Raw genomic sequence first — 26597 nt, 5'->3', positions numbered from 1 at the left:
TGTCTTCTTACCTGTCTACTTACCTGTCTACCTACCTGTTTATCTACCTGTCTACCTACCTGTCTACTTACCTGTTTACCTACCTGTTTATCTACCCGTCTACCTACCTGTCTACTTACCTGTCTACTTACCTGTCAACCTACCTGTTTACCTACCTGTCTACCTACCTGTTTATCTACCTGTCTACCTACCTGTCTACTTACCTGTTTACCTACCTGTTTATCTACCCGTCTACCTACCTGTCTACTTACCTGTCTACTTACCTGTCAACCTACCTGTCTACTTACCTGTCTACTTACCTGTCAACCTACCTGTCTACTTACCTGTCTACTTACCTGTCAACCCACCTGTCTACCTACCTGTCTACCTATCTGTCTACTTACCTGTTTACCAACCTGTCTACCTACCTGTTTATCTACCTGTCTTCTTACCTGTCTACCTACCTGTCTACTTACCTGTCTACCTACTAATATCGGATGTTATCGAAGATTAAAGCGGTAAATTTAAGAGTTTCTCTGAGGTTATAAACTCATAAATTTGTAAAAAGAAAAAAAAAAAAATTCTCAGAGAATAAAGTCACAAATTTACATGAAATAAATAAAATATTCTCTAACTTTGTAAAGTCAGACATTTGTGGATAAAAACCTGTCATTTTCTGAGATTCAATATACGAGTTTACAAGAAAGGAAACTAGAATATTCTCTGAGATTATAAACTCATAAATTTGTAAAAAAAAAAAGTAAACTCGGAAATTCTCAGAGAATAAAGTCACACATTTTCAAGAAAGAAATTGAATATTCTAAAATTTTTAAGTCATACATTTGAAAACAAAAAAAAAGAAATTCTCTGAGATTCAAGTCACAGTTTGGGTTTCGGTGCCGTCGTCGGAGAATACTATCTGAAAGAAATACTCAAGCAGAGGCAAAAAAAATAATAAAAAGTGCTGAATATTAGTTTCTACTAGAGATTCACACCAGAGGAGAGAATATTCAGTTCTCTTTCCAGAGATTTAAAAGTTCAATTAAAAGTTGCAGTGAACTTATTATTTAGTTATTTTCATTCTTTAAAAGTCACCAGAATGCAGGAAACAAAGTCTCTGTAACTCTAATGTTGGTTTTGAGATCCTCCCTATTTTAAAGGCCTCAAGGTTGGCGAGTACGACCCCCCCCCCCCCCCCCCATCTGCCCAAATTCAGACTATCTGGCTCCAGTAACTAACAAACATGGCGTCTGATGGCGAGTGTTAACAAGAGGAATTCTTTTTTGAAACCTAGCCGTTGATTTGGAGGCCAGAAAAGTCTAAACCTGGAGGTGGGTGTGGGGGGGGGGATTAAGACAGAAGAAGTGAAAAGGTGATGGCTGATAGACGGGTGACGGAGGAATAGATGGGAGGGGGGTTTCCATTCCTTTTAATACACTCGTCTCCCAAAGAGGTGCAGGGAGTCACTTTACCCTCCCGGTATTTATAGCAGCAGAGAACACAGAGGAGCCAGATCCATGTCGCTCTTTATCCATCTCCCTCCTTTACACACACATTCCTCCAATATCGTCTTAAAGTTCTCTGACTGACGACTAGTTGGTGGAGTTCAGCGGTTCTCTGACTGACTGACGGCTAGTTGGTGGAGTTCAGCGGTTCTCTGACTGACGACTAGTTGGTGGAGTTCAGCGGTTCTCTGACTGACTGACGGCTAGTTAATGGAGTTCAGCGGTTCTCTGACTGACTGATGACTAGTTGGTGGAGTTCAGCGGTTCTCTGACTGACGACTAGTTGGTGGAGTTCAGCGGTTCTCTGACTGACTGACGCCTAGTTAATGGAGTTCAGCGGTTCTCTGACTGACTGATGACTAGTTGGTGGAGTTCAGCGGTTCTCTGACTGACGACTAGTTGGTGGAGTTCAGCGGTTCTCTGACTGACTGACGCCTAGTTAATGGAGTTCAGCGGTTCTCTGACTGACGCCTAGTTGGTGGAGTTCAGCGGTTCTCTGACTGACGCCTAGTTGGTGGAGTTCAGCGGTTCTCTGACTGACTGACGGCTAGTTGGTGGAGTTCAGCGGTTCTCAGAAGTCAATCATGACCTCTTCATGAATAAGAGTTGTAATAATCTCCTCTTTAGTTTATTTATATTTAGTCTGGTCACTTTAAAATCGACCACCTTATTGTTAAAACATTGATTTGTTTAAACTCTCTGATAGTCTCAACTCTTTTTTTAGCCTCACCCCTCCCTCCCTCCCCCAGCAGGGTGGAGTCTATCAGTTGATCTGTCCAGTTTCAGGGTCATCCTCCAGTAGTAAAGGGGTGATCCGGTCCTCCTGTCCTCCTCCTGTCCTCCTCCTGTCCTCCTTCCAGAGAGGAGCTTTCTATTCCTCCTCCCTCGTACTCCCTCTCTTTCTCCAGATCCCCCGATGCCTCAACACTCCTTCTCCTTTCCGTGGCTTTGACCTTCTTTTCTTCATCTAAATCTCAAGACTTCGCGGAGCTCCTCTTCGTCCACCCTCCTCTTCGTCCACCCTCCTCTTCTTGGATCACTGGGATCTAACGGTCAACCAACCAAGCAGCGAGCATGACAGACAAACCGGGCATGCCGACGGGCGGCGGAGACGACATGGGTAGTGTCATGGCGCTGCTGGATCGCGTGGCGGGCCTCATGGACAGCGTCCAGACCACGCAGCAGCGCATGGAACAGCGTCAGCTGGAGCTGGAGAGCACGGTGAAGACCATCCAGACGGACGTCGTCAAGCTCACCAGCGACCACGCCAACACCAGCTCCGCCGTCGACCGGCTGCTGGAGAAAACGCGCAAGGTCAGCCGCCACATCAAGGACGTCAGGGTGCGCGTGGAGAACCAGAACGTCAGGGTGAAGAAGGTGGAGGCCACGCAGGGTGACCTCCTGGCCAAGAACAAGTTCAGGGTGGTCATTTATCAGGTAAGGTCCACAGATACTTTACGACCAGTAGAAACGGACCTTTGAGGTTCTGACTAACAGATCGCTAAAGAGCATCAGGCTAACCTGTAGCAACATGACTGAATGTCCTGTAACATCTACTTCTGATGCTGTGCACCATGAGAGAAGGGAACTTTCCCCTCGCTTTACTCGCGCTAGTTGGACCGCCGGTATCAGCTGTGTTAGTCCGCTCTAGAGGCATCGCAGAGGAGGAGCTTGTGAGTTCAGGTTTTTCCTAAATCTAATAAGTGTTTTTTTCGCCTCCTGCTGGAACTGCAGCTTCATACGTGCGTGTAACATTCACGCCTCGGCGAGGCAAAACTGGTGGACAGGCGAGTCTGTAACACGCTCTGGTGTGATATCAAAGAGACGAAACTGGTGTTTGTTGTCGCCATTTTGGACTGAAAAAGCTTATTATGTTTATAATATTTTATTGTTCGTCACAGGACATTTCTGTAGAATATGACAATAGAGTAGGAATAATTTACGGTGGAAGCGTAGCTGTGCTGCTGGCCGCTGATGTTGCAACGGAACAAACTATTGACTTTCACTCCTTGGCGATATACGTTGTTTGACACACCAGTGCTGTGTTGATGTCTTTTGGGACGGAAGGCACAGATGGGAAAGATTCCCGTGTTCGTGTCTTGCGTGCGTTCAGATCATCGGAGAACTCAAAATGGTTTCATTATGGCCAAGTGTTTTAAAATTCGACCTTTTTTTTTTACATTATCAGCATGTGGCAGCTACGGTGTGGCTGAGATCAGGGAAAGATTGTTCAGCTAGTGACTAAACCAGGAAAACCAAGAAGTTTAGCGTAAGTTTGGAGCGTTATTTAACCTCCTTCACTACAAACTAGTCTGACATGGTTGGTACCGATGGATTCATCAGGTTCTCTAGTTTACTATGATACCAGTATCTTCACTCTAGCTTTAAAACTGAGCTTCATAACTCGTCAGTGTGTGAGCAAACAGTTTTTGACTGCAGTGAAAATGTTGTTTTTGAAAGGCTAAACGCCAACAAATATGGATTGAAGCGGAATATTTCGTCAGATAAAAACTACGGCTGTCAATCGAATAAAATATTTAATCATGATTAATCACACATTTTTCATTTAGGTTATTGCGTAAACTTTGACAGCCCTAATTATAATATAAATAAACGATTGGTTGCTTATTGTTTGCTTAAAAGTGTTTAGTCAGTTTCACAACTTTTTATTAACAAATAAGTGCCTCCGGAAAACGGTTTCATTACGGCCACGTGTTTTCAAATTCCCCCTTTTTCACATTATGTGCACGTGGCAGCTACGGCGTGGATGAGATCACGGAAAGATTGTTGACTAAACCATGAAACTAAGATTTTCATGGAATAAAGACGTTGTTGTTTATAGATGCTTCAGATTTCCTTCTTCTTTTTACCCGACTAATAAAACAAATGAGTGTGATCAGTGAGCAGAGCTGCTGTGTGCTGTCTCTACTGTAAGTGACTGTGCCAGCTGAGCGCTGACGGACCAGGTTATTCTGAGTCTGAACCTCCACCATCTCCTAATATAGCTGTCTGCTCTCTCTCTCTCTCTCTCTCTCTCTCTCTCCCTCTCTCTGGATTAGCCCACGACCGTCTCCTGGACGACGCTTGTAAATCATGTCGTTAGCTGCGAACACGCTGCGTGTCACGGTTTGGTTCGTTCTGACGGATTAGACTGATGGAGGAAGTCCTCTCAGTGATGTCACGGGGTCAGGTGGGCTCATGACCTTTGACCTCTCTGACCACAGTTTAACGGAGCAGAAAGGCCTTCAAGCTCAAGTCACAAATAAACTCAAGTAGTGGATAAACGTCTGAACTTTTCTGACAGGACTGCGTATTGAATACTTTGTTGAGGTGACAGAAATGTAACACTGAGTTTTGAAACTTGTAAAAGACCGAAAGTTGGTATCACTGGTAGTGAATAGGTTAAACCCAATTAACCTGACCTGTATGTCTTTGGACTGTGGGAGGGAACAGGAGAACCCGGAGTAAACCCAATTAACCTAACCTGCATGTCTTTGGACTCGGGGAGGAAACAGGAGAACCCGGAGTAAACCCAATTAACCTAACCTGCATGTGTTTGGACTGTTGGGGGAAACCTGTGAACCCCGGAGTAAACCCAATTAACCTAACCTGTAAGTCTTTGGAATGTGGGAGGAAACCGGAGAACTCAGAGTAAACCCAATTAACCTAACCTGTAAGTCTTTGGACTGTGGGAGGGAACAGGAGAACCCGGAGTAAACCCAATTAACCTAACCTGTAAGTCTTTGGACTGTGAGGGGAAACCGGAGAACCCGGAGTAAACCCAGTTAACCTAACCTGCATGTCTTTGGACTGTGGGAGGAAACAGGAGAACCCGGAGTAAACCTAGTTAACCTAACCTGCATGTCTTTGGACTGTGGGAGGAAACCGGAGAACCCGGAGAAAACCCAATTAACCTAACCTGTAAGTCTTTGGACTGTGGGGGGAAACCGGAGAACCCGGAGTAAACCCACGCTAACACGGGGAGAACATGCAAACTCCAGAGAAGGGTTCCAAACCTGCGAACCTCTTGCTGTGAGGCGACAGTGATAACCGCAACTATAATATGAACGGTACTACAACGGCACACCGTTAGTTTACTAATTATAAACGTGTAGCTCTCTTTTTAGTTTATGAAAGTACACTTTAAAGAACACTTTCAGTAAACTACTAGTTTAGTAGTTTTTACTGCAAGTATACTTGTGAGTTTTCTTAAAGTTAACTTGTAGTACTTAGCCAAATATACTTATATTTGTCAGTATTCTTGTCGGTATAAGCCAAGTATACTTAAGAATAATGTTGTTAAGTTCATCTCATAAGAAGTAATCTGAACGTATACTCTCTTATTTGAAGTTTTAAAAGCAGTATACTAATAGCAGACTTGAATAAACTTGTGCGGGACAACGCCTGATCTGGAGTGAATGCAGCCTTGGGAGGAGTTATGTGATGGATGTATTTCACAGTACTTCTGTGCGGTATCTGTGACTATAGTTGGAGTACCAGATAGTCAGTGAACTCAGGTTTTAGTCTGTACCGGCACAGATTAAACCAACAAGACACAAACGTGTTAGTTAGCGAGCTTCAGAGGAGCTGCTGGGTGTGTTAGCAGACTGCTGCATGCTTCCTGCTGTGCAGCTCAGTCATGACGGTCAAAGCTTTGCAAATGTCAGCCTGTCTATCGGGTGTCATATAGCGCCTATGATGCATGTAATCAAAGAGCCTGATGATTAGTTAGCTAACTATGATGAATGTTAATTCAACTTTGTGGATTTCATCAACGACTGATCCAGAAAAATGTCAAATTCCTCAGATGACAGGAAAATGAACAGCTTTCTTACATTTTCTCACTTTGGCCGTCCGTCCAGCTCACATTTCACTACAAATGTAGATCAAAATGTAGAAAACTGTCTCTCTACACTGCTGAACATCATGAAGAGTGAGTGAAACTGGGTGTCACTAATCTGACTTTCGCCACACATGTACTTTGGTGGATAGTTTTAGGACCAGAAACACTAAATACGCTGCAACCAATGACCGGTGGTCATGTGGTGTTTCTTTACCTTTTCAGGCTTCTGCTTGTTTTTGGGTAACTCTGTGTTCTCTTGTGGAAATGCTGCAGTTGTTCTGGTCTGCAGCCGGAACATTTCATGCTCGGTGTAACCCGATAGTTCAGTTACAGACTGAAGCGTGACGTGGCCTGAAGCTGAAAGCGATCCAGCTTCTCTCCGTACGCTGCGGCTGGCTGATATGTTTAGCTTCCTGCAGCCGAGCGCTGAGCTGCACAAACAGGTGCTGCGGTTTATTTATGGAGGCAGGAACAAGGCCCGCACGCTACCAGCTAAAGTCTACATGACACACTTTAACCAGAGACAGATTTAACCCTGACATCAACAATTAAACTCTGTCCATCTGACTAAGAACAAAAACAGGCTGTTTTTAAATGTAATGCACGGCATGGCGGTCCCGACCGACTTTACTGACTTTCAGAGGCTGTAGCAGGTTCAGTTTTAGAGCTGGAGGGAAGCTACAGAGATCATATGAAACTAGAAAACGTAAGGAATCCATTGGTACCAACCATGGAGGCTAAATAATGCTGAGACTCTGGTGGATCCAATGAGATCAACTGTATTCATGTGTGATGATGTTAGTCCCCATAGGAGACATTTCATTGACCTCTCTGTATAAAATGACCTTGTGATGACCTCTAGCATAATCACAGCCTCATGAAACTTTACAGCCACAAACTAGAGACCTAGAGCATTCAGAGGATGGATGGATCAGACTAGAGACCTAGAGCATTCAGAGGATGGATGGATCAGACTAGAGACCTAGAGCATTCAGAGGATGGATGGATCAGACTAGAGACCTAGAGCATTCAGAGGATGGATGGATCAAACTAGAGACCTAGAGCATTCAGAGGATGGATGGATCAAACTAGAGACCTAGAGCATTCAGAGGATGGATGGATCAAACTAGAGACCTAGAGCATTCAGAGGATGGATGGATCAAACTAGAGACCTAGAGCATTCAGAGGATGGATGGATCAGACTAGAGACCTAGAGCATTCAGAGGATGGATGGATCAGACTAGAGACCTAGAGCATTCAGAGGATGGATGGCTTTCCTATCTAGATTGACAATAAGGGGGTTTCTGCTCGCCATCCAATCGCCGAAAAAATGCAGAAATCTCCAAAATGTCAAAAGTTTTTGATCCCAAATCACAACATGTCTTCTTCTATGGTGTTCCTCAAGATCTTGGTGTCTTAATGATCATTTTTATAAATTCTCCAGTGGTATAAAATGGTTAAATTTAAAAATCATAATGTTCTATTTCTGATTTATGACTAGAAGAACTTAACCCTCAGTGCTGAGCAGCATCTCAGATTAATCTTCAGGTTCCAGTTTTCAGATGATGTTCACCACTTCTATGTGACATCTACTGTTGACTTGTTATCTCCCCCTAAAGAAGACTCGTGTGATTATGATGTTCTCCCAGGTTCACACTGTTCTGTGTTCTCCTCCTTCAGGGTGACCAGGAGGTGAAGGCTGTCACACCAGGCAATGAGCCAGCAGAACCTGGCAGCAGCACCGGCGCCAGAGCCGAGGTGGAACCGGACAAGTTTGAGCTCCCTCCAGAGTCGGACGAAGAGTACATGGTGGTGGAGGAGGCCGACTCCTCGTCGGCCGGCCGCATGAAGAAGTCGGGGCTGACGCGCATCGAGAGCTTCAAAGCCACCTTCTCCAAGGAGAACATGAGCAAGACCCGCGACAACCTGGGCACCAAGGTCAACAAGTTCGGCGAGCGCATCGTGACGGCCGAGAGGCGCGAGAAAATCCGGCAGTCCGGCGAGAGGCTGAAGCAGTCGGGCGAGAGGCTGAAGGACACCATCAGCAAGAGCGTCCCGGCCAAGCTCAACCTGAAGAAGGAGAGGACTGTGGCAGAGGGCCAGGAAGGAGCCGAGGGCGCCGCGGAGGGAGCCGCGCCCGTCCCTCCTCCCAAGGGACGCAAGGGCAGCCCAGACGCCGCCAAGGCGGCCGACGATGAGGGCAAGGCGGACGAGTCCGAGGTGCCGATGTACGACATGAAGCAGCTATCGTAAACTACGAGACCGTGACGAGATCTGGGCCGTTTTCTTTGGACCACAGAGGAAGAAGTTTTTAAGGGTTGATAATAATGAAGATGAACATTTTGTTTGAACGTTGTTGAAGGAAGTGAGCAGAGAACACGCCGGTCACAGATCCACTCTGACTGAACATCAAGATCCCTGAAACCACTCAGGTTATTTCACATGCAGTCAACGTGTGTTCTGGACATTTACTATCAAATCAGCAAATATATATATATATGAAGACTTTGGGACATAAATGAGTCCAGAGTTCAGAACTTTAACCCCTTCATCACGCCGCTGCTGTTCACTTGTTTTTGCATGTTGGGGAGGTTGAAACGTTGGATGATGACGCTGTAACGGGGTTGTGGTACGTTCGGTTCTGTGTGATGTTTGGAGAGCTAAAACCATTCAGAGGTTCGCACTCAGTGAAATGATTAAAGTTAAAAGGTTAAAAACTCAATAAAGTGGATTTAACAGAGAGGAAAGATCTAGTTTGTGTTTGGAGGCTGTTGGATGTCCAAATGTTTGAACCCGTCCTGATTCAAGTCCTGGGTCCTTAGGCAGATTTAAAATGAGTGTTTTAGAAAGTCTTTACCCGCCTTAAGGCCTTTACACACGGGATGAATAAACCACACGAAAATGCGGAATCCAGAAACTTATATGTCTAGGGCTTTTATTGTGAAAGGGAAGAACGGATAGAGTCAATCTAGTATGCGGTCGAGTCTAGAAGGTAATCCACGATTTGAAAAACTCTCCCGAGATGGTTAGGGTTAGGCATCGACCTGGAATAGTTGAGGTTAGGATAGGTCGTCGGGCAGCGAGTCTCGCGAGAGTTTTTGTGAGTTAACGCAATTCGTGGGTTCCGATTCTGGTCCGCGCGCCTTTGTCGAGGTTGAAAGAGTTATAAAGTTTGCCGTCTTGGTTCGGACTACGGAGCCTCCGTGTTGTTGTTGTTGTTTCATAAATATAGCCTCAGAAAAATCAACCTTATTCTGAAAAAAAGTACGTTGCTTTTTGAGCAGCGTAATATTCACGTTCTGTGTGAAAGTACTCGTAACAAAAACAGTTCTAAAATATGTATTGACGTGCGATTAAACCGCCCCCGGTATGTGAAGGCGTAAAGTAAAATACGTCTATGGAAGTCCAGGTTAATATATTAATAAACATCTAAATAACGGATTCATTAATATTAAAAAGGTGTATTGTATAAAGTTGTACGGCGAGAACAGTCTCGTAGCTTCAGCGTTAGCCTTAGCGATAACAATTACTGATTTATTTTGAAGGAAATGAACTTTTTGCGTAAACTGAGTAGTTTTATTTTGGAGCAGGAGTTCCCTCCAAATCTTTAGACTTCACTGTTTTACTTGTTTATTGTTAATTTCCCCGTTTTAAAATAGTTGTTTCATTTTAGAGCAAAGCATAAAACCCGTTGTTGTATTTTAGCGTACGTTAACACACCGTGAGAGATAAAGCAGCTTTCTTAGGAGGTTAACTGTTGCTGATGTTTCTTCTGTAATCAAACCTCTAACTGATGTTTACAGACTGTTGGAGTCTTTAGGATGTGTTAGTGAGTGACTGCATGGCTGTAGTGTCACATAGATATCACATTAAAGCAGGTTTGTGTTTGATTGATGAAAATAAAGGTTCCCGTTGAGTAATGTCTAACCAGAGTGACGTCTGCTCTCCAGTTCATACCGTTAATACACGATGAGTTCAAGCTTCATGTTTAAGTGATTTAAATGAAGAGAACGACACTCAAGTCTGGATTCTTCTGAATATAATGAATAATAATAACTGTATTTCTTCTTTTTAGGATTTTGATTGACTTTGTTTTTTCTCCTTGTTGATGAATCTTTATGAATCACTCTGATGTTATTCTTCAAAATGAACTTCAATAAAGAAAGAAGGTTTAGGGTTCAACTGTACACACATCACAAAGGTTTAAAGACAAAACATTTAGATTTTTACTTTCATAATTTATTTATACATTTATTATAATATAAATTAATAATTGGTCCCTGATATCGTTGGCTTAAAAGAGTTTAGTTAGATTCACGACAATTTACACTTTCATTAACAGATAAGTGCGGCCGGGCAGATTAAAAAGCAAAACTTTATTTATTTGTTACCCCACCTCAGTGCGTCGGCCCTCACTTTCATTGCGACCCACGTTTTTTTGCTTTCACCCTCTGACTCGCGCGTCCGTTAGACTCCTTAATCCGTGTTTCAAGACCGGTCGGGTGGGTTGCCGACATCGCCGCAGACCCTTGGCACCTTTAACGTGGCGGTCGGGCCGCACTGAGGACAGTCCGCCCCGGTGATGCTTTGTCCACGGCCCCGGGAAGCACCTTCGCCCCGAGCCTTTCCAAGCCGACCTAGAGCCGAAGGCGGCGCACCGCCTCGTATGCGGGACTCCCCAGCCTGCCGTGTGTCGCTCACACCCTCCAGCTGGCTGTTAACGAGGCTCTTTAGGCACAGAGAAGTACTCGTATCAGTACTCGGTATCGGAGATACCCAAATGTAAGTTCTCGTGCTCGGTCTGAAAGAAAGTGGTATCGGTGCGTCCCTAGAAACAAATTAAATAAAGTTTTACTTTTTATATGTGCCTTTAATACTGAGCCCACTACAACCTCTAAAAGACCAATTATGTTAAAGAAATTAGTGGCGTTAAAACAGATTATTAAAACGATAAAAACTCGATAACATGTTTTAACATCACTAATTTCTTTAAAAAGTTAAACTTTATTTATTTATTAATTTGTTACATCAATGCAGAGAATGGACGCCCACTGGCATTTATTTTTTAATACATTTTTTAATTTATCTATTTTTTCCTTTAGAGAGCGACCAGCGGCCATCCAGAAGATGGCGCCCTAGGCGACCGCCTATATGGCCTGTACTTTACGCCGGCCCTGCGTCGCTGATTCACTTCACCTGGGAATTAGTTTCTAGGGATTTCTTTCTAAATCTTATCTAGACATAAACCAGTTCATCTAAAAGGTGCTTCATGGGACTCAGAACTTCTTAGAGACAAAATGATTACAATCGCTAAACTTTCTTTCACATTTGTTTTGATGAAGATTAATAATGAATAACCTTCTTAAAAGCAAAGTTAAAAAAACTGACATTACATTTAGTTTGATTAATTCATTTATTAGCAAATTCACCAAATCAACAAATCATCACCGTCAAAGACAAGAGAACATCTGTCTGCGCTGGAATCTGAATTTTAGGAATTAAAGAGAAAGTAAAGCAGCAAAGGAAAGTTTAGTGGAGGTTAGGTAGAGTTATTAACGCCAAATTCCTTCTAATATCACACAAATCACAGTGTTTTTCTGATTATAAACCATTAAGAAAACAAAATAATAAATAGCAGAAATAAGAATTATATTGAAACATTTAACTGTTATTAGTGATTTATTTGCTATTTCAGGGACTAAAACTTATTGAAGAGCATGAAGTGAAAATGAAACGTTGCTATTTGATCCTCCACAGTCGTGGTCATAATAAGGTTGAGAGTCGGAGGATCACTTGCAGTCGCAGAGCAGCGCGGCGCCTCTCAGCGTCCAGTGCTCCGCCGGCTGAACGCTCCTCAGCTGCAGAGAGAAGATGAAGTTCAGGTCGGTCCGACGCGGTTTCTTATAGACCGGACACGAGTACAGGCTGACCGCCCCGCCGCCGCCGGGCTGCCGCTTACTGTCGGCCATGTTGGCTGAGCTGACGGCGTAGACGTGGACCACGGGGAGGGGACTGAAGAGGACCTGAGAGGAGAGAGCATCCTCAGTTATTATATTATATTTCATTATTGTATTATTTATCAGCACTTATTATTTCATTTTATCATCACATCTTTTCATTTACTTTATTATTTACAATTTTATTTATATTATTTTGTTATTAATGTATTTTGCTATTGTTTTTATATTATTTTATTATTTAATACTTTTGACACAAATGCAAATTATTTTCATCATTTCAGTATTTTAGTATTTTTCTAATGTTTTTATTTTCTTTAATAATTTATATTTTCCTTACTGTGTTCTTTTTAAATATTTTCTTTTAACATTATTTACTATTACATTTTTAATGTATTATTATAAATTCATTATTTTTTTCATTGATATATTTTCTTATTCATGTTTTTAGAATGTATTTTTTATATTATTTTCAAAATTATTTCTTTTTTATAATTTCATTAATTTTAAATAATTATTTATTATTTTAACTTAACTTTATTTTGTTTTATTTTATTTTTTTATATTTCATATTTCATATTTATTGATCTATAATTTTATTTACATTATTCTGTTATTAATGATTTTAGAGTTTTTTTCATATCATTTTATCATTTCATATTTTTTACACAAATGAAAATTAGCTTCATAATTTTTATATTTATTATTTTTTCATGTTTCTTTTCTTTAATATTTTCTTTTTTTCTTTATTGTATTCTTTTTGAATTTTGTGATTACATTATTTTATCTTGAATTTATTTTGTTTAATTTTATTCTTTACTATTACATTTTTAATGTATTATAATTTTTTTTACATAATTTTATTATTATCAAATAATTGTTTTACTATTTCATTTTTATTTTTTACTTTTATTATATTAGCTTTATTTTTTTTACATTATTTTACCCTCATTTTATTTTGTTATATTTTATTATTTATGATCAAATTTTGTATTTATTATTATAATTTACTATTACTTAAAAATCCCACACACACGTGCACGCTAACCTTGGGCGGGGCCTCAGAGAGTCTGGCGCTGCGTCGGTCCCAACCCGCCCCGTCCAGGAAGAGGCCGTAGATGTAGACCCCGCCCACATCCTCTGGGGGCGGAGCCGACACATCCTCCCTCATCATCTTGGTGACGTCGTTGCTAAGGGTGACGGTATCCAAGGCCCAGCCCCTGGACATGTTGGAGCGTGTCGTCTCCTGGCGCATGGCGGTCAGAAACCCCTTCGAGAAAAACAACACGGCGTAAAGACGACAGGACGAGACTCAAACGCCTCTAAGCTCAAGTTCTCTGCGTTGGACGAGTCGTAGCCGACCTGTGGGTTGAAGAAGCCGGTGAGCCAGAACTGGTTGGGTCGGCCGGTGCCGATCCAGCCGCTGAGCTGCTGGTTCCTCTCCAGCAGCTCGCTGAACCAGAAGCCCAGCGTCGCCGATGGCCAGCTGAGCCGCAGCCACAGGCGAGGGATGCGAGCGTCGAACATGCAGTCGAGAGCGTCACGCAGGTCCTCCGACATGATGATGGTGCCTGCAGCGACACGCCAAACCTCAAACACACCGCCTTACTGTGTGTGTGTGTGTGTGTGTGTGTGTGTGTGTGTGTGTGTGTGTGTGTGTGTGTGTGTGTGTGTGTGTGTGTGTGTGTGTGCGTGTGTGTGTGTGTGTGTGTGTGCGCATGTGTGTGTGTGTGACTGACCGTCGATGGCCAGGTTGAGGTCGGTGAGCGTGCTCCGTACGCTGCTGATGACTCGCTGCATGCGGTCCACTTCCTGTCGCAGGAAGATGTTCATTGGCTGAAGCGGACCCATCTTCTGCAGTTGACCTTTGACCTTCAACACAAACACTCAGAGTTACTCAACAGTTCTGCTGAGAAACTTATTAAATAATAATTCATAACAACATAACAGCAGAATTCATTCAACAAGTAAAACTGTGATTGATCAGCTGATTCAGGTCAGTTCTAAAGCTAGAGTGGAGATCCTGGTATCACCTGAAACTACAGAACCTGATGAATCCATCGGTACCAACCATGGTACTACTACTACTACTACTACTACTAGTACAACCACGTCACATTAGCTGGTAGAGAAGGAGGTTAAATAACGCTCCAAACTCATGCTAAATTTTGGCGAAGAAAAACTGGCATGTCCATTTTCAAAGAGGTCTCTTGACCTCTGACCTCCAGATATGTGAACGTGTGAGGGTTTTTGTCCGAAGAAATGTCAGAATGTCCAATAAAGTCTGAAAAACATCAGAATAAAAGTCTGAAAACTGTCAAAAAAAGTCTGAAAAAAAAGTTTGAAAAAAATCTGAAAATTGCAAAAAACGTCTACAAAAAGTCCCCCAAAATTTGAAAAAATGTCCTACAATTGTAAAAAAAAAAAAAATCCGAAAAAATCTGAAAATTGTTAAAAAAAAATTCCAAAAAAGTTTAAAAGATTGTCAAAAAAAGTCTAAAAAAAATCTGAAAATTGTAAAAAAAAAATGTCCAAGAAAGTAAAAAGATTGTCAAAGAAGGGTTTTGTCCGAAAAAATGTCAGAATGTCCAATAAGAAGTCTGAAAAACATCAGAAAAAAAGTCAGAAAAAGTCTGAAAATTGTCTGAAAAAAATCTGAAAATTGTAAAAAAAAAAAAATGTCCAAGAAAGTAAAGATTGTCAAAAAAAAGTAAAAAAAAAAAACGTCTGAAAAATTTCTGAAAATTGTTAAAAACAAATATTAAAAAAAAGTTAAAAAAAAAGTCAAAACAATTGTCAAAAAAGACAAAAAAACTCCGAAATAGTCCGAAATAAGTCTGAGAAAAAGGCGTAAGAAAAGTCTGATATTGGTACCATAGTAAACTATAGAACCTGATGAATCCATCGGTACCAACCAGGTCAGACTAGCTGGTCATGAAGGAGGTTAAATAACGCTACAAACTTACGCTAACTTTTGGCGAGGAAAAACTGTCATGTCCATTTTCAAAGAGGTCTCTTGACCTCTGACCTCCAGATATGTGAACCAAAGCAATGTCCGAAAAATTTTACAAAAAATGTCTGAAAAAAAAAAAAAAAAAGTCCAGAAATTTTTTTCCCAAAAAAATCTGAAAATATCAGAAAAATAAAAAAAAAAAAAAAAAAGTAAAAAAAAAAGGTCTGAAAAATGTCATAGTAAACTATAAAACCTGATGAATCCATCGGTATCGACCGAAAATTATCAAAAAAATGTCTGAAATAAAAAGTCCGAAAAATTCAGACAAAAGTTCCGAAAACAAATCTGAAAAAAGTCTGAAGCAAAGACAGAAGAAAAGTCAGATCCTGGAATCATAGTAAACTATAAAACCTGATGAATCCATCGGTACCAATCAGGTCAGACTAGCTGGTCATGAAGGAGGTTAAATAACGCTCCAAACTGACACTAAATGTTGGAGAGGACAAACTGTCATGTCCATGTTCAAAGGGGTCCCTTGACCTCTGACCTCCAGATCAGTGAATGTAAATGGGTTCTATGGGTACCCACGAGTCTCCCCTTTACAGACATGCCCACTTGATGATAATCACATGCAGTTTGGGGCAAGTCATAGTCAAGTCAGCACACTGACACACTGACAGCTGTTGTTGCCTGTTGGGCTGCAGTTTGCCATGTTATGATTTGAGCATATTCTTTATGCTAAATGCAGTACCTGTGAGGGTTTCTGGATCAATATCTGTCATTGATCTGTGTTGTTCATTGATTTATAATAATTAATATATATATATACATTTACATAAAGCAGCATATTTGTCCACTCCCATGTTGATAAGAGGATTAAATACTGGACTGATCTCCCTTTAAGGTTCATTTAGAACGGATAAATGGCGTGCTGCTTGTTATGTATGTATGAATCTCTACCAGCTGCTGGAGGAAATGCTGTGGTAAACTTTAATGTCATCTTTGTACAGTTTGTAAGCGTTGGCCGAGACGGTTCAGGACTGCACCCGGCTCACTAAACACTCACCTCGTGCGCCACATAGTCAGGCGGGAGCTTCTCCAGCATCTCTCTGGCGAGTCTCTGGACGCTGGCCTCCCTGGTCTCCCCGGCCCCGCCCCCGCTGTCCTTCGGTTGGATGTTGATGATGGTGCTGAGCGTCTCATTGGCCAGGTTGGTCTGGTAGGTGATGTCAGCGTTGGGGTGGAGCCCAAATACCTGCAAACAGGAAGCCAAAGGTTTGAAGCCACAGACGTACTGTATATACACGTAGACGCCGCATCGGACGCTTCAGCCTGTTGCAGCGATATGTCAATGTGGGCGCCATATTGGTCCTGGCCTGACTGGCCTGTAACCCTATACTAGTGAACGTAAAACTGTAATATAATATAATATAATATAATATAATATAGTATAATATAATATAATATAATATAATATAATATAGTATAAACTAATATAGTGTACTATAATATAATATAATAAAATATAGTATAATAAATATAATAAAATATAATAAAATATAATATAGTATAATATAATATAATTTAGTATGATATAGTATAATATAATATAATATAGTATGATATTGTATAAAATATAATAAAATAAAATATAATATAATATTATATAATTAAAATAAATAAATAATAATAATATAATATAACATAATATAGTATAAAATAGTATAAAATATAATAAAATGAAATATAATATAATATAGTATAATATAATATAATATAATATAATATAATATAGTATAGTATGATATAGTTTAATAAAATATAATAAAAAATATAATAAAATATAATATAATATAATAAAATATAATATAATAAAATATAATATAGTATAATATAATATAATATAGTATGATATAGTATAATATAATATAATGTAGAGTGAAATGTCTTCCTCTGTTGTAGCGATCATACTTTCAGTCTCTAGGCTACTGCTAATACTGCTACTGATATTACTATTATTACTCACTAATAAGAGCAAACTGAATAACAGGCAAAAAGTAGTACATAAATAAATAATGATAACAGTAAATATTAGTATAATAATACTAGTTATGATCAGTGATATGATAGTAAATAATGACCTAATAATTGATTGAATCCCACCATAACAAAGGACAGACCGCTGATCCAGGAACCAGAAGCAGTGACGTTAACACGTATTTAACAGGTTCTCAGCAAAATCTTTGGGAAAAGTAACTTAACGTTACCGCAGGTAGATCATAAACGTTTGAATATAAAACGACTCGTTGAAATGGGTTGAGTAATGTAAACGTTATAGTGCTTTCTATCCAGAAAAAGCGGTACGACGTACGATCCAGGAGTGAATGCTCCGTCTACATATATACAGTATATATATCTCTGTTTGAAGCTGCTGGTTGGTCTGTGTTTTTAACGCCACGCCGTGCCGTGTGAGAGAGCGTGCTCTGACCTCAGGTGAGTCCACCAGCGGCAGGGCCTCGACGTGCTGCAGGACGTCCTGGACCGTCCTCGCCCTGCTGGGGACGCTGTAGCCCTTATAGAAGCAGAACTTGTCGCTGAAGGTGTTCTCGCTGAACCAGACGCGAGTGAAGGTGTTGAGGAGACATTTGTCCAGGTCGTCCGTCACGCGGCCGCCATACTGGACCTCACCTGGACACGAAGACACAGAGACGGGTTAGGGATCGAATGCTAGGGGTAAAAACAGAGCAGAGAGACGCCGACTCAGAGAGGACTGACCCAGCATGTAGCGCAGGCAGCTCCAGTTGACCCCTCTCTTTGAGTCCAGGTCGTCCAGGTGGTTCTGCACAAACTGCATGCTGGAAGTAAAATCTGCCTGGTTGAACTCGTAGGGGATGTTCCAGCCGAGAGGACCGAACTTACGACGCTCCTGACGGGAGGACAACGGAAGAGGAAAAGAGAATAAACGTATTATTTCGAGGGCTGTCAACGTTAACGTGATGACCTCCAGATATATGAATGTGTGAGGGTTTTTGTCCGAAAAAAGGTCCAAAAAAAGGTCCAACAAAAGTCAGAATTTTTGTCAAAAAAGTCTGAAAATGGTCCGAAAAATATCCAATAACAAGTCAAACAAAATTCCGAAAAAGTCAAAACATTTTTCGAAAAAAAGCCTGAAAAACGTCTGAAAAAAGACCAAAAAATGACAGAAAAAGTCCGAAAAATGTCGAAAAAAAGTCCGAAAAATGTCGAAAAAAATCTGAAAATTGCAAAAAAATGTCCTAAAATAGTAAAAAAAAAAATCCGAAAAAATCTGAAAATTGTAAAAAAAAAATGTCCAAAAAAGTGAAAAGATTGTCAAAAAAAAGTCTAAAACAACGTCTGAAAAAAGTCTGAAAAATTTTGAAAAAAAAGTCTTAAGTCTTAAGAAATATGAAAATTGTTAAAAACAAATATAAAAAAAAGTAAAAAAAGTAAAAAAATAGTCAAACAATTGTCAAAAAAGACAAAAAAACATGAAAAAAGTCCAAAATAAGTCTGAGAAAAAGGCGGAAGAAAAGTCTGATCCTGGTATCATAGTAAACTATAAACCTGATGAATCCATCGGTACCAACCATGTCAGACTAGCTGGTCATGAAGGAGGTTAAATAACGCTCCAAACTTACGCTAAATTTTGGCGGAGAAAAACTGTCATGTCCATTTTCAAAGAGGTCTCTTGACCTCTGACCTCCAGATATGTGAATGTGTGAGGGCTTTTGTCCGAAAAAATGTCAGAATGTCCAATAAAAAGTCTGAAAAACATCAGAAAAAAAGTCAGAAAACTGTCAAAAAAAAGTCTGAAAAAGTCTTAAAAAAAGTCTGAAAATTGCAAAAAAAAATATCTAAAAAAAGTCCCCCAAATATTTGAAAAAATGTCCGAAAATAATAAAAAAAAATTGTTAAAATAAATGTCGGAAAAAAGTCTGAAAAATGTCGGAAAAAAAGTCAAAAAAAGTCTTAAAAATATCCGAAACAAAGACGGAAGAAAAGTCCGATCTTGGTATCATAGTAAACTATAAAACCTGATGAATCCATCGGTACCAACCAGGTCAGACTAGCTGGTCATGAAGGAGGTTAAATAACGCTCTGAACTTGACCTCTGACCTCCAGATCAGTGAATGTAAATGGGTTCTATGGGTACCCACGAGTCTCCCCTTTACAGACATGCCCACTTTATGATAATCACATGCAGTTTGAGTTTGCCATGTTCTGATTGGAGCATATTGTTTTATGCTAAATGCAGTACCTGTGAGGGTTTCTGGATCAATATCTGTCATTGATTTGTGTTGTTAATTGATTTACAATAATAAATATATACATACATTAAATATTTTAATCGATTGTTATTTCCAAATCAGCGTGCAGGAGGTCATTCACCTCACTGAGATTCATCTTGCAGAAGCTTTCTGTGGTGAATATCTGAATGTGTCCATCATCATTCTAATTAGTGGTGATTTAAGACGAGCAGAGCGGCTGGTCGTGGTAGAAAGGTGATGTCGTGTGGACAGACCTGTACGGTGGTGTGCAGGAAGGCCACGGCGTACAGAAGAGGTTTCCACTGAGGCAGGTTGCTGATCTCCAGCTGGTCCTGAGTGACACCACTGAAAGTCCTCTTCAGACCAGCTTTCATCCCTGATGGAGACGCAAAGCAACAACACATCTCTCCTGTAAATACATTATGAACGGCTGGATTCATTTAATTAATCAGTTACTATGTCAATCAATCAATTAGCCAAGATAAACAGTAAACGCTGCTAGAAACCTGATGTATGACCAAATAGATCTATCAACCCTCTGAGACCCACAGTAGACCCGTTTTAGTCTTCTTTAGGGGGTCCAGGGAGTCTTTAGGGGGGTAAAGAGGGTCTTAAGCTGAGGGTCAAGTTGTTCTAGTCATAAATCAGAAATGTGTCGGACAACAAAAGTCTGACACATGACACACGAAAAATGTCCATCCTCTGAATGCTCTAGGTCTCTAGTCTGATCCATCCATCCTCTAAATGCTCTAGGTCTCTAGTCTGATCCATCCATCCTCTAAATGCTCTAGGTCTCTAGTTTGATCCATCCATCCTCTGAATGCTCTAGGTCTCTAGTCTGATCCATCCATCCTCTGAATGCTCTAGGTCTCTAGTCTGATCCATCCATCCTCTGAATGCTCTAGGTCTCTAGTTTGATCCATCCATCCTCTGAATGCTCTAGGTCTCTAGTTTGATCCATCCATCCTCTGAATGCTCTAGGTCTCTAGTCTGATCCATCCATCCTCTGAATGCTCTAGGTCTCTAGTTTGATCCATCCATCCTCTGAATGCTCTAGGTCTCTAGTCTGATCCATCCATCCTCTGAATGCTCTAGGTCTCTAGTTTGATCCATCCATCCTCTGAATGCTCTAGGTCTCTAGTCTGATCCATCCATCCTCTGAATGCTCTAGGTCTCTAGTCTGATCCATCCATCCTCTGAATGCTCTAGGTCTCTAGTCTGATCCATCCATCCTCTGAATGCTCTAGGTCTCTAGTTTGATCCATCCATCCTCTGAATGCTCTAGGTCTCTAGTTTGTGGCTGTAAAGTCTCATGAGGCTGTGATTATCCTAGAGGTCACCACAGTCTCAGAGGGTTCAGGATGTAAGCTGAGGATGAAGAACCGGGTTCACTGAACTAGATCTGGATCTTACCAAGAGGAGGTTCGTTGGTGAACTTGATGGCGGACTGAAGGAAGGTGATGGGGAACCTGCACACAAACAAAATGAAGCTATAGATGACTCAGTATGAACTTTACATTAGAGCTCCACTACTGGTGTTCTCTGTTCTGGTGTAATGAGCACCGCGCCCTCTAGAGGACGCCGGCAGGGCGTCGTCTGCTCTTCATCATGTACCTGGGATGCACGTCGGTCGTCAGCCACACCCGGAAACCTTTGTGCACGCTCTCTGGCATTGCCGCGGTGACCGTCTCCAGCAGCTCGTCCAGGAAGTCCAGTCCCAGGTGGCAGTTCTGGAGGAGGAGCCAGCCGCCGTCCGTCATGCTGTTGGCCAAAAGCCTGCGAGCGTGAACCTCCTGGCCCTGCCCCATGGAAATGGGACGGCACGGCGCCCCCTGAGGGAACGAAAGAGTTACGGTGTTACGCCGCAGGAAACGAGAGAGCGCGCCGGTGTTACACCGCAGGTAACTTCATTCATCCATCCCATCCCTTCACCTTGTTCTTGGCCAGTCTCTCGATGTTTTCAGTCGGATCAGAGCCCATCGACAGCAGACAGACCATCGGCGTCCTGTTGTCACTCTCGGCCAACATGGCGTCCAGGTCCAGAACCAAACCTTCAGCATACTGCTGACCCAGAGAGTCCGAGATGTAGCGCCGCGCCTGGTCAACACACACATACACACTGACTTCATTCTCGTTGGCAGAGAGTGCCAGTGTTACGCCGCCGGTAACGAGAGAGAGCCGGTGTTACACCGCCGGTAACGAGAGAGAGCCGGTGTTACTCCGTAGGGAACGAGAGAGAGCCGGTGTTACACCGCCGGTAACGAGAGAGAGCCGGTGTTACACCGTAGGGAACGAGAGAGAGCCGGTGTTACACCGCCGGTAACGAGAGAGCGCCGGTGTTACTCCGTAGGGAACGAGAGAGAGCCGGTGTTACACCACCGGTAACGAGAGAGCGCCGGTGTTACACTGTACGGAATGAGAGAGAGCCGGTGTTACTCCACCGGTAACGAGAGAGCGCCGGTGTTACTCCGTAGGGAATGAGAGAGAGCCGGTGTTACACCGCCGGTAACGAGAGAGAGCCGGTGCTACACCGCCGGTAACGAGAGAGAGCCGGTGTTACACCGTAGGGAACGAGAGAGAGCCGGTGTTACACCGTAGGGAACGAGAGAGCGCCGGTGTTACACCGTAGGGAATGAGAGAGAGCCGGTGTTACACCGCCGGTAACGAGAGAGAGCCGGTGTTACACCGTAGGGAACGAGAGAGAGCCGGTGTTACACCGTAGGGAACGAGAGAGAGCCGGTGTTACACCGCCGGTAACGAGAGAGCGCCGGTGTTACTCCGTAGGGAACGAGAGAGAGCCGGTGTTACACCGTAGGGAACGAGAGAGCGCCGGTGTTACACCGTAAGGAACGAGAGAGAGCCGGTGTTACACCGTAGGGAACGAGAGAGCGCCGGTGTTACACCGTAGGGAATGAGAGAGAGCCGGTGTTACACCGTAGGGAACGAGAGAGAGCCGGTGTTACTCCGCCAGTAACGAGAGAGCGCCGGTGTTACACCGTAGGGAACGAGAGAGAGCCGTCCTGCAGTGTTCAGCAGTCTGACCTGAGCGGTGGTTCGGTCGGGGCACCAGCTCCGGATGAGCAGAAGCTTCCGGAAGGTGTCGAGCTTCTCCTCGTACCCATCAGGCAGCGTGGCATCCTCTGGCGTCGGATGGTCGAACCACGTCCTCCAGGCACGCTCGTTCTGGCTCACCTGGACACAAGAAAACATCCTCTCCGTAAAGTCTACGTGTTCCAGCGTTACCTGCTCCGGTGTAAATGGATTTGGATTCTACCTGGGTCAGGATCTGGCTGAACGGCGGCAGGCCGCACAGCTGCACCAGGTTGAGCCAGGTCTGATCCAGGATCCAGCGCCGTGGTTTGGATTCTACAGAGTTCAGATCCAGAGAGGCTCCACCTGCACACACAAACAGAAGAAGGATGAGGAGGAGGAGGAGGAGGAGGAGGAGGAGGAGGAGGAGGAGGAGGAGGAGGAAAAGGAGGAGGAGAAGGATGAGGAGGAGGAGGAGGAGGAGGAGGAGGAGGAGAAGAAGGAGGAGGAGGAGGAGGAGAAGGAGGAGGAAGAGGAAGGGTGTGTGACCTTTGACGAAGGTGAGCACCTCGGGGTGCGAGATGTTTCTGGCCTGCAGGTCGATCTTCAGAGCCAACAGCAGCGTGAACAGCAGCTTGTGCTCCTCATACAGACTCCTGGTTGTGTAGCAGAACACCTGAGGGAGGGACAGACCGGCACAGAAGCAGGAGTCACCTCAACAGGTAAACATCTCTAGGTTAGATCATGTCTTTTACTGATGGATGATTAAAGGTGACGTCGTCAGTGAACAGCACCTGGTAGGTGAGGAAGTTGATGATGTTGCTGATGCGTTTGGAGGTGAGCTGCGACTTGGCGGATTGCTGCATGGACGAGTCGAAGAGGCCCAGGAACTGGCGCAGAGACGTCTGGTACATGATGTTGACCAGCGACATCTCCACGATGAGGAAGTAGAGGATGCTCCCCCTGGTGGCCACCGGCCGGTACTCCTCCCTGGCCTGGTTGATCTTCACCTCCGTCTCCGCCGCGACCGACAGCTTCTCGCTCACCTGGAACATTGTTTGGTGTCCTTCAGTCAGAGGGGTTTTTATTATTTTGAAGCAGTGTATTGTGAGTATGAACACAGACGGAGAGCAGCACCTCCTGAGCGGTGGTCTTGGTGACCCTCAGAACCTCGATCAGAGACTGGTCCTCCACTAAGGACCCCTGGGTGCTGGTCAGCCGGAACAGCAGACTGTCCTCCAGCTCCTGCATCTTCCTCTTGTTGGACGTCACCTCCTCTAAGAGCTTTACTCGCTCCGCCTCCAGCTCCTGGTGGGATCCACGCGGTGGACGGGTCAGATTCATCATTAGAAGCATTGTGATTTATATATTTATATATATTTATATAACCTGTTTCTCCAGCAGTATGACCCGTCCCAGCAGCTGGTCTTCCAGGCCTCGCTGGGTGACGGTGAAGTCGACCACGGCCGTCCTGGCGCTGACCTCGGGGCTGTAGGCCGGGTTGGCCAGCTTGGTGGTGATGTAGAGCGTGAAGCCCTTCATCACGTCCACCTCCTTATCTCCTACCTTCACCTGCAGGAGGACGAGAGAGGAAGAAATCACATCCTTTACTGGCCATTGAGTTTTAATGTTTATTCAGGCCAGAAAGGAACCATTTAGATTTACAACATGTGATCAGTTTAACCAAATAAATGTGGAAGTTAGCGGTGATGTTTTGGAGCTGCTGGCTGTGTGAGAGCAGCCGGTCAGCGGACGAAAGCTCAGCTCAACAGGGTTTTAGTGATTACTGTCACTGCTAGAAGGAGTGGACACAGGTCCACACTGCAGGGTTAACCCCTGACTACTGAACACTATAATAATAAAGATATATTAAATCACTGGCTAGCTAGCACTAGATATTTTATATTTTTATAATATATTATTATATATTATTATTATATATTAATATATATTATTAATATTTATTTATATGATAGATAATGGTAGAAACAGGTAGATGTCCTACTTTATAAGTTGATCCAGACTTGATGTAGTTTTTGTCCAGTATGTTGTCCAGGACGGGGTCCAGGTCCTCCCCTACGTCCTCCAGCAGCAGGGGGCGCCCCAGAGACAGACTGTCCTCCAGGTGGGAACGGAAATATTTATGGTTCAGAGACGTCACCTTGGGGACGAAGACAGACGAAGATGTGTTTTGACTTCCTGTGTCTTTGTCTTGATTCTATACTCGTCTCACCGTCACCGTGGAGACACCGGCGTTGTGGCCTCACCTGCAGCTGCTGGTCTCGCTCTCTGTTCTGGATCCAGGTCTTGCCCTGGCCCTGGGGGTCTATCAGCAGCGGGTAGCGGGACGCCTTCGTCACCACGATGCCGTTCTGGACAGACAGGTCGTCGCTGGGTAAACCCTGCAGCGTCCACTCGCTCACCGTGGTGTTGTCCACCAGCAGACCAATCACGTTCAAGTCCTGAAGAGAGTCCAGAGAGTTAGTAGATAGTTAGTGGATAGAGGGATGGATGGATGGATGGATGGATGGATGGATGGATGGATGGATGGAGGGATGGACGGATAGATGGATGGATGGATAGAGGGATGGATGGATGGATGGATGGATGGATGGATGGATGGATAAATGGATGGAGGGATGGACGGATAGATGGATGGATGGATGGATGGATGGATGGATGGATGGATGGATGGATGGATGGATGGATGGATGGATGGATGGATGGATAGAGGGATGGATGGATGGATGGATGGATGGATGGATGGATGGATGGATGGATGGATGGATGGATAAATGGATGGAGGGATGGACGGATAGATGGATGGATGGATAGATGTCTTACAGGACTGAAGGGGATGAGCTTGTCCTCCATCTCTTTCTTCCACAGCTCCAGCAGCAGGCTGCGGTACTCCTGGTTGAAGGGACCGGCGTAGGACAGGAAGCCCGCAGACAGGAGGACGTCCCCCACCAGGTGCTGGATCTGAGTCTGGAACCCGGCGCTGCTGTCCGTCCACCGGACCTGAAACACATCAAGACCAGGACAGAGAGAGAGGGATGAGAGAGGGAGGGAGGGAGGGATGGAGGGATGGATGGATGGAGGGATGGATGGAGGGATGGATGGAGGGATGAGAGAGGGAGGGATGGAGGGATGGATGGATGGATGGATGGATGGAGGGATGGATGGATGGAGGGATGGATGGAGGGATGAGAGAGGGAGGGATGGAGGGATGGATGGATGGATGGATGGATGGATGGAGGGATGGGTAAAAGGCTGACCTTCTCTCCTCCCAGCCCGTCGATCAGAGCCGTGGCGTTGGACATCTTGCGGCGGCAGGCCTGGGCGTCGTCCTCCAGGTCCTGCTTCTCCTTCATGGCGGCGTCGTAAAGCGCCTAAAGTTCACACCAGATCACTTATTTATACGTTAAAATAGATTATTAGTTATTAAATTAGATGGATAAAACTACGACGACGTATTCGATTATTAGAAATAATTACGGATCCTGGAGGACGGAGGGGTGGGGGGGTGATATTCAGAGGAAAAACAAAAATACTTCCGAGATTAAAATCGCTAATTTGCAAGAATTTTTTTTTTTAATATTCTCCGAGGTTAAAGTGTTAATTTGCAAGAAAAAAATTGGATATTTTTCGAGATTAAAATCTCAAAATTGCACAAAAAAAACTTGAATATTCTCTGAGATCAGGGCCTCAAATTCACGAGAAAAAAACATCAGAAAAATTGTGTTATACTTTACAACAGGATTGCACAATAAGGAAATACTTTTAGCCCAGAATCACCAGACTATCTTCAGCATCCGGACGTTGAAGAGGCTTCACTGTGAACTGGTTCCATTCAGAAGAAAACAACGTACTGGTTGGAGGGTTTTTTCCGTAAAAAATTACATCTTAAATCTCGTAAAGTTTTCTTCTTGGAATGTTATATATTTTTTTTACCTACAATAGCCCTCGTACGCCGTCGTATAAAACACCGACATTAATGCAGGAAGAAAATAGGAACGCATGGCGCTGCGATGATAAAGA

General features: G+C 43.3%; 2 protein-coding genes across 2 annotated transcripts in view; one reads left to right on the top strand and one right to left on the bottom strand.

Moving 5' to 3' along the window:
- The first annotated feature begins 2305 nt into the window (after window positions 1-2305).
- Window positions 2306-10259, top strand: cavin4b (caveolae associated protein 4b). The gene is made up of 2 exons (XM_074622199.1): window positions 2306-2921; window positions 8008-10259. The coding sequence occupies exons 1-2, from the start codon at window positions 2559-2561 to the stop codon at window positions 8578-8580; spliced, it is 936 nt and encodes a 311-aa protein (XP_074478300.1). The 5' UTR covers window positions 2306-2558; the 3' UTR covers window positions 8581-10259.
- Window positions 10260-11720: 1461 nt separating this feature from the next.
- Window positions 11721-26597, bottom strand: part of dnah5l (dynein, axonemal, heavy chain 5 like) — a 73692-nt gene continuing 58815 nt past the window's right edge. Inside the window, exons 78-98 of the mRNA XM_074622337.1 lie at window positions 25835-25948; window positions 25401-25577; window positions 24824-25018; window positions 24562-24717; window positions 23946-24128; window positions 23694-23864; window positions 23351-23602; window positions 23106-23232; window positions 22801-22922; window positions 22569-22718; window positions 21459-21623; window positions 21141-21358; window positions 20940-20995; window positions 19781-19902; window positions 18013-18163; window positions 17726-17925; window positions 16304-16492; window positions 14024-14156; window positions 13647-13855; window positions 13333-13554; window positions 11721-12350 (exon numbers count right to left, since the gene is read on the bottom strand). Of these exons, the coding sequence (XP_074478438.1) occupies window positions 12117-12350; window positions 13333-13554; window positions 13647-13855; window positions 14024-14156; window positions 16304-16492; window positions 17726-17925; window positions 18013-18163; window positions 19781-19902; window positions 20940-20995; window positions 21141-21358; window positions 21459-21623; window positions 22569-22718; window positions 22801-22922; window positions 23106-23232; window positions 23351-23602; window positions 23694-23864; window positions 23946-24128; window positions 24562-24717; window positions 24824-25018; window positions 25401-25577; window positions 25835-25948 (3546 nt within the window). The 3' untranslated portion in view covers window positions 11721-12116. The remainder of the gene's footprint in view (window positions 12351-13332; window positions 13555-13646; window positions 13856-14023; window positions 14157-16303; window positions 16493-17725; window positions 17926-18012; window positions 18164-19780; window positions 19903-20939; window positions 20996-21140; window positions 21359-21458; window positions 21624-22568; window positions 22719-22800; window positions 22923-23105; window positions 23233-23350; window positions 23603-23693; window positions 23865-23945; window positions 24129-24561; window positions 24718-24823; window positions 25019-25400; window positions 25578-25834; window positions 25949-26597) is intronic.

The sequence above is a fragment of the Sebastes fasciatus genome, chromosome 21 (assembly GCF_043250625.1).
Source record: "Sebastes fasciatus isolate fSebFas1 chromosome 21, fSebFas1.pri, whole genome shotgun sequence".
NCBI classification, from domain to species: domain Eukaryota; kingdom Metazoa; phylum Chordata; class Actinopteri; order Perciformes; family Sebastidae; genus Sebastes; species Sebastes fasciatus.
This window is presented reverse-complemented; position numbering and strand designations above follow the sequence as displayed.